The sequence below is a fragment of the Phalaenopsis equestris genome, unplaced genomic scaffold (assembly GCF_001263595.1).
Source record: "Phalaenopsis equestris unplaced genomic scaffold, ASM126359v1 Scaffold000002, whole genome shotgun sequence".
NCBI classification, from domain to species: domain Eukaryota; kingdom Viridiplantae; phylum Streptophyta; class Magnoliopsida; order Asparagales; family Orchidaceae; genus Phalaenopsis; species Phalaenopsis equestris.
The window spans coordinates 71,694,937-71,703,292 of record NW_018164444.1 but is presented as its reverse complement, the minus strand read 5'-3'; the positions used below and the strand labels follow the sequence as shown (position 1 = coordinate 71,703,292).

General features: G+C 33.4%; 1 protein-coding gene across 1 annotated transcript in view; it reads right to left on the bottom strand.

The window, feature by feature from the left end:
• LOC110023738 overlaps positions 1–8,356 on the bottom strand; it is a 30,780-nt gene that overhangs the window by 5,417 nt on the left and 17,007 nt on the right. Inside the window, exons 20-27 of the mRNA XM_020723299.1 lie at positions 8,121–8,190; positions 7,813–7,992; positions 6,162–6,284; positions 5,942–6,025; positions 5,639–5,823; positions 5,416–5,554; positions 5,271–5,330; positions 4,522–4,626 (exon numbers count right to left, since the gene is read on the bottom strand). Of these exons, the coding sequence (XP_020578958.1) occupies positions 4,522–4,626; positions 5,271–5,330; positions 5,416–5,554; positions 5,639–5,823; positions 5,942–6,025; positions 6,162–6,284; positions 7,813–7,992; positions 8,121–8,190 (946 nt within the window). The remainder of the gene's footprint in view (positions 1–4,521; positions 4,627–5,270; positions 5,331–5,415; positions 5,555–5,638; positions 5,824–5,941; positions 6,026–6,161; positions 6,285–7,812; positions 7,993–8,120; positions 8,191–8,356) is intronic.

Below are 8,356 nucleotides of genomic sequence, written 5' to 3'. Positions count from 1 at the left end.
TAGGCGGGGGAACCGCGCGAACCAAGCGGTACGGCGGCGTTTTGAAAACGCCGCCCGTACTTATAAGCTGCCCCAAACGAACCCTTAATCCCACTACGTGCTCCATTGCGTCCTATGTAGTGTCTCGTTTCAAGTAATTGATTAACTCCATTGTGTCCTATGTAGTGTCTCGTTTCAAGTAATTGATTAAAAAAATTTATCACAGTTAAGCCAACAATTTAAAATCTAAACTTCATCTTCATGGAAAACCGATAGGATAAATCATCCACCAAGCTTTTTTATATATAGCGTCTCTAAAAGCTATGAAATTACGAGCAACAAAAAACATAATGAGATCTAAAGAATTTGAAAACTTTAAATTTGTAGTCTGCTTTGTCTTTAATGTTATGAAAAAGCCAATTTAGGGATTGTTCCTCTCATTTGATATCTCCATATCCTTATTTAGATCACGACTTGAAATTTTATTGAATCATAATGATCACAATATCGGATAAATAAATGAACCAAATAAGTAGAGGTGAGCATTCAGTTGGTTTGGATGGGTGCTGGTTTTCAAATTGGTCAAACCGATTGCAATCAAAATTCAAGATTCAAAAAATCAAATCAACAACGACAACAACAAAACATTTATGTCATTAAGTGGGGTCGGCTACAAGAATCATTTTTCTCCATTGTGTACTATTGAGTGTCATTTTCATTTAATTCTAATTGTTTAGGATCATTTTTTATAAACATGCTCGTCTTTTTAGGTCCACTTCTACCTTTCTCACTAAAAATCAAAAGGCGATTCACTCAAATCTTGTTTTCCACTAGAGCTACACCAACCCATTCACAGATATATTCATTTCGCATTTTGTCTCTAAGTGTAAAGCTATCCATCCACCTAAGCATTCTCAGCTCAGCAACCCTAACTTAGTTTTATGCTTCTCTTTTATAGGCCAATATTCTGCACCATAAAGCATTGCAAGCATTGCAGGTCTCACCACCTCTCACCACCATCTTATAAAAATTTACTTTGCTATCACACAATAAACTTGATGCATTTTTCCACTTCAACCATCTAACTTGAATTGGGCTAATAACACCCCCATTTATATCACCAACACTTTGAAAAATAGACCCAAGATCTAAAACGTTCACTCCAAATGATATGATCATCCATTATTACAATAGCGTTACCAGATCTACTACTACTAAAATTATATTCCATTGCTCAGTTTTAGATTACCACAAACGAAAACCTTTAAACTCTAAATTTAACCTCCATAATTCAAGGTTTTTTCTTAACTCTTTCTCTAGTCTTATCCACCAGAAAGAAATCATCAGCAAAAAACATACACCAAGGTTCATCTTTCTATAAATGTCTAGTAAGAAAATCCATAACAAAAGCAAAAAGATATGGGCTTAAAGCCAATCCCTGATATAATCCAATAGAAATCAGAAACATCAAACCAATCAAAATTTAACAAAACCAAACAAACCAAACAAAGATTTAATTTGGTTTAAATGGGTAACTTATAAATAAATGGAAATTTAGTTGTTTGTTGGAGTTGGGTTATAAATAAGCATTTATGTTTGCATACCTTAAAGGAATATATCAATTTAATCTCATGAATCTTGAATTTAATTTTGAAATTTTGGTTGTTCAGTTTGTTCTGTTAAATGAAAATTAAATCCAAATCAATAATCGAAACCTGAATATTGAGATTAAAAAAATTAAATTAAATTAAATGCATTTTTGAAACAAAACCAAGTAACCAAACTTGAGTTTTACCCGATTTTGACCAAATAACACACAACCTACAAATAAGTCGAACTGATAATTTTGAAATGGAAAAAACTAAGAGTAAAGAAAAAAAAAAGTCTATTGGATTCAAAAGTGAGCTAAGCAATGAAAGAGAATAATGCATTTATTCTATTTTTTTATGAGAATAACAAAATTTTTTTTTATAAAAGATTGAAGCCTCATTGTCTCTCACCCTGTTAATGAAAGATTCATTTTCAAATTCTTTATCATAGAATCCCACATATCATACAAATGTTGAGGAATAGACATATATATCAGTCACTCTTAATATATCATACGAATTTGTAAAGAAATAATATGATCCATTTTATTCTATAAACCTATATATATATATATATATCAATTACATGCTCCATCTATCATTAATCAGTATTATCTGCAGTCTTATGTTTTATTTTAAATCAATTAAGAATAACGATTGTTGATGCAAATCAAGTCTTAGCTATAACAACATTTTCAGCTTCAAATAAATTTAGAATTTAACAATTTCACTGAGTCGTTTGGGCGGGCGATGGAGCGGCGCTGCGGCATCAAGCCAAAGTTTTGTCTATTTGGGAAAATTGTATTTTGGCAGCTTGGTCCGTTTGGGCGGGCGATGGAGCGGTGCTGCGGCATCAAGCCAAAATTTTGTCTATTTGGGAAAATTGTATTTTGGCAGCTTGTTCAAAAAGTTACAGCTGAAATCTGCATTTTTCCACCACTCTTAGCTAAGTGCGGTGACAGCTTTTTAGCTGCGGCCTGACTTTTATTAAAAAAAAAATGAAATAGCCATCACAGCTTTTTGAGCATCAGATTATTATTCAACAGCTTATGAAATAGCCATCACAGCTTTTTTAGCATCAGATTATTATTCAACAGCTTCACAAATGTCTTTTAATAAGTTGCAGCTGACCCAAACAGACCCTGAGTGAATTATGGTTGTATAATATATGTTTTTATAAAGTTGACATCACTTGCATTTAAAATAATCCAGTTACATTCCTCATAAGTGAACTTATTATCTTCTATGTTCTTGGGAGAAAATATACTCCATGCATGATTTCAATATGTAAGCAACAATAACAATCCAAAAAATGGAACATTAACAGTCCAAAAAATGCGAGTATTGAAGTCTCAATTGAGTTTCTTACAGCTCTACACATGTAGATTATCAACAATTATTTGAATCACTATTTGCACCCACTCTCATAGTGGCTAATATAAAGTGATTTACAATATAAAATTTATCTTGATATGCTCATTCACAGTTAATGATATTTATAAATATAGGCCCTATTTTTTGACACCCAAAACTTAATGAGAGGTTTCTTAGTGTACCAATCTAACCGCTACAAAAAATGATAACTCCAGTTTCCAATTATCTTGTCTAAGCAGTTCTTTAGCATTTGCTCTTTCCATTCCGAGGGAGTGTTGTCCTCAAAAGATTACGAACAAGAGTAATATATCTACTAATTGTATTGTTGGCAGGACATGAGAAATCAATAAGATAATAGGGACTTTTTGTCAAATAAAATCAGGGTTTCCGAATTAAACATGTAGAAAATTTTCATGTAAATAATCTCTAACTTATAAATTAAATGCTCATTAAATAGCATCAGAGCCCAACAAATTCTTAGGGTTATATCCTTCATCCAAACATAAATGTCCACTTGACTATGGGCTACAATAATGGTTGGAGTTTACCCTGTCGAGGAGAAAAAAGAGGAGCCTTCTTAAAAGCGAAAGTTTTCTTATTTTTATTGGCTCTACTTCAGCATTTAGTTTTTGAACCTCTTGAATTTGTGGATGTAGCCCCAACTTGTCTAAGCAAGTGAGCTCCAACACTATAATATGTTCCCTCGAAATTTCTTTTACAGGAGTAGTATTAAAATTCCATATTATCGCCCAATCCAAGCACTGCTATTTTGCTTAATATGATAACATATAGCCATAAAGATCTTGTTTCATCCTCTCATATTTTTTGTAAATACAAAAAATATTAATACAAAAATATTGTTTAACTTCCAACCAGTAAGCCTCATCCTAATACTGACATCGGATTGTCCACATGGTGAAGGGGAAAATACGAGAACAAAGAGGGGAAGACAAAGCCTTGGACTTTGCTGAAGGTAGAGTGCTAGATTCTAAGAGGTAGAGTCAAAGCCTTTAGCACCAACCAAGGTGAAGAAGTGAGATCATATTCAATTCTGATGACACGAGAAACAAATGGGAAACGATACACAACTAGGGAAACTCTCATAATTACAATTTATAGTTTCAAATATCGAACCACTAACTAAATTGTACCGCATGTCAGCAACATTCCACTCCATGTTCCGCCACACTTGATAAGTTTCAGAGTTTAATTTCATAGTTAAAAGACCATGACAATTTTTGGCACAACAAAAACATGCAAGGACATATTGGAGCTATGTCCAACACGACACAGAAATGGGAGCCCATTTGATAGTGTTTCTGCTTCAAAGTACCAATCATTCTAGATACCAATTTAAAAATTTATGAATGAGAGGATGACAAACAAAATTAACGATCGCATAATTTCAAATATAAAAGCTGCTCACAATTTTAAAAGGGACAACAAAAACATTTTATATGCATGAAGCCAGCAGTTTATATTAGACCATTATTTCTAATAAAGGGGCTTGTAAATTAAAAGAGCATATATAATGGATTTGGGAGGGTATCAGCAAAAACAAAAGAACTAGCTAGAATACCTGCTCATGAGCATATCTTAAATCATCCATGTTCAAAGGACGTATGTCCTGACTAGAATACAACGGCGGCAATGGTCTACTCTCCGCTATAGCAAGAATTTGTTCCTGAAGAAGGGAAAAAAGGTTAAGAAAGAAAGCCGCCAATGGAAAAGTACTAATATTATTTAGTATTAATAAAAAATTATTAATTAAATACAAACAATAACAATCAAACACTTGCTTGCAGAATTACATATTTAATTCACTTATGAAAAGCTTCAAAGATGAAACAATATATAACGTACAATAGATGCAAGTGGTACAACATGAAATGAAAAATTCTGTTAAATTCCTATACTAGAAGGTTTAAATCATTGAAAGATGTCTTTACAAATGAGGACAAGCCATATTTTCTCCTACAGATGTCTCACATTCAACCAGAGCTTCACATGTAGATGAAACTACTTCAAGAATTAACATAAGAACCAGGAGTGAGCACATAAGAAATTGAGAGGAATGATACTCAGTACTTCATCATTTATATTTTGCATGGTTCATCACAAAAAAATGAAATAATTTTGTCACTTAAATTTTGCAGTCTTTCTATTTTGTATTCTAAGTGATAAAGGCACAATGCAGCACATATCTGGAGTTGATCATGCGAATCCTTATATTGAAGGAGCCTTATATTGAAGGAGCCCTATTCTATAATTTGGAAAATGATCGTGCAATGTGAAATTCATTTTTTGCACAAAGCGATAAGCACTGACCTTTTTTTCTTTTTCCAGGATCTCTCTAATTGGACAGTGTGCAGCAGTAACACACAGGTTCTGAAAGTAGAAACAAAATAAGAATAAAAAACCACCTCCTTCATATACATATGGATCAATACCATGCAAATTCATTTTAACAGACCTTCAGATCACTTCCTGAATACCCATCAGTCATATTTGCAAGAGCCTCCAAATCAACATCTGCTGCCAAAGATTCTTTTGCTAATATGACCCTAAGAATTTTTTCCCTATTTGCGGCATCTGGCAAATTCACCATCAACCTACAATGTATTTTCAAGCATAAAACAAATTTACTCAAGATTACCATCTAAAACTACACAATAGCAGATTTTTTGTATTTCTACCTCCGTGGAAGCCTCCTTATTACAGCTTCGTCAAGATCAAAAGGTCTATTAGTTGCTGCGAGGACTAGCACACGCTCCTTATCTTTTGTTCGAAGTCCATCCCAGTTGACCATGAACTCATTTTTCATCTTACGCATGGCTTCATGTTCCCCTGGATTTTCTCGCCTGCCCAACATACTATCAACCTGGAAAAGAAAGTTATGCAAAAATGTGGACTTAACTCGGGCTGATTTGAAATGACATCTAAATGCATGCAATAAAAAGGACCTGAAGAAGCAAATGACATTTATTATGTTTACATACCTCATCTACAAAAACAACGCTTGGGGCAATTTTGCTTGCTAATGAAAAAACAGCTTTGACATATTTTTCTCCTTCTCCAAACCACTGAAAGAGAAGAAAAGGTTAGTTATAATCAATAATATGAAATTTAAAAAAAAAAGTTGAGCTATAAAGGAAATAGTACTTTTGAAGCGATGCTTGACAAAAAAAAAAAAAAGTTGAGTTATAAAGGAAATAGTACTTTTGAAGCGATGCTTGACATTGATATGTTGATGAAGTTTGCACCTGCCTCAGTTGCAACAGCTTTAGCGAGCATCGTTTTGCCAGTGCCAGGGGGGCCAAAAAGTAGAATTCCTTTGCAAGGCTGGAAGTAACATTTTAAGAGATTGAGCTTTTTGAAAAAGCAAAAAAGTTCATTCTAATAAGCATGGCACGGGGACATTACTTAAAACATGAAATTGAAAGAGACTGAGTGAACTCGCACTAACTTAAGAGTAAACGTTTTTAAGAGAAATCTCTCCATTCAGGCCTAGTCAAGGCTGTTGTATGATACTTTGAAAGCAATCAAAGTCAGTATAACCTTTTAAAGCAGTTCATTAACTTTAGAATTCCTAAATCATTCCATCTTCATCGTTCTAAAGCATGTTAACAATGTGTTAAATACATAGGAGATTTGTAGGAAGTTAACTGTAAGAAAATTCAAACGCTCAGCTATAAACATCTAATAGAAGTATCACATTTGTTATCAAGAAATGCAAACACAGGTAAGATGGCTGCGCTTAAAATTGTCTAAAACAACAAAGGATAACAATCTAAACAATAAAATAAAACTTTTGAAGAGCAAATCAGTGGTGAAGACTGATTATTCATACAAACAAATTACATATATCTAAAGAACCACTGTAGTCGTCTAATGAACAGAATGATCATCTAATGCACGCAGCTAGCTCAGTTCAAGAATGTATCTTTCAAAGCCCTAATAAGAAGCATCAAGAAAAGAAAAGTTTAAACCAAGACTACCATGTCCAAGCAAAGTCTAGAATGAACACATAGAACCTAATTCAGAGCATGCATAAAGAGGAAGGCCGTTATTATTCAGCTTGATCCATCAAACAAGCAATCTTTCTTCAATAGTTATTACAAATAATAACGTCGTATCTCTACAGCCTCTCTTTCCCAACCTACTATTCCCATTATCTATTCAAATCTATGCCAATAAATTCCGTATAGAAAAAGAAAAAGCTCTTCCGCGAAAGTTCTACTGATAACAACAAAATTGGCATCCAAAGAACTAAAATCTGTCATTTAAATGGTGCAAATATAGCAAAACTCATGTTTGAACATTAAAAAAGTTCCTTGTTCGTACACACTGCATACAAACCAAAAATAGGCTTTGCACCTTATCTACCAGTAAGTTCAATATGAACATTTTTCTCCCATAGCCTGAGGTTTGCAGTCAATTCCTTCCTAAACCATTAATCCATTCATCCAATACTTGATGCCCATCAGACAAAAGAACAACCTCAGAAGGTACATGGAGCATAACGCTCGTGATCATCCCTGAAAAACTCTACAGTCATTCGACTTCTCTTAACTCTCAGGTTATAATTTCTTAATACAACGATCAATGCATGATAATAAGAACAAAACAAAAATGAAAATGTTATAAGTAAATTCTAGTAATCTCAGAAAGAAAAATGAAAATTTTGAAGACCAAGCATAAATTGACACTATCCAATCAGCATACATGACTGAATCAAATATAAACAATGAATTCCCAAAAGCCTGGGTAGAAAACCTAAAAATTACATCAACACAAATTTGTAAAACTTCTTTAAGGAATGTATGTTTTCAACAGCAAGCTGAAACTTTGAGAAAGTGAGTGGTTAAACCTTTGTCAATTGTCCTTTGCAAAATAGCTCTGGCCTCTGCAATGGAAGCATCACCAACTCTTTCAATGTGGCTTTCACATTGTCTAAAGCACCAATGTCATCAAATGTAACTCCTATGTCACTAGGGGCTATAACATCAGAGAGGAGCCGCTTCTCAAATTCATTCTCAGTAACAACATCCTGCAATAATTAAAATTTAATGTAATAATGCATAATTAAATGAAAAACATTCTGAAAGGCCAATGTTTTGGGTGAAAAAATATGTATAGAATTAAGATATTATATGAAATTACAGTCCGTGGAGTTACCTTCAGTGATTTTTTTGAACTCTTCACGTCATTTTGAAAGCTTTGTAGCATTTGTAGTCCATATTTTACACTACATAGTTAGCATAAAATGGTTAGAATATGTGCATTATATAAATCTCAGATTTCAGAGGGGGGAATTACTGTTCATAGTAACAACCTCCGCTGCTAAAAAGTTGAATTCGTTTCTTAGCATTTACAATAACACTGAAAGTTTCATAACATGGAATTCAAATAAG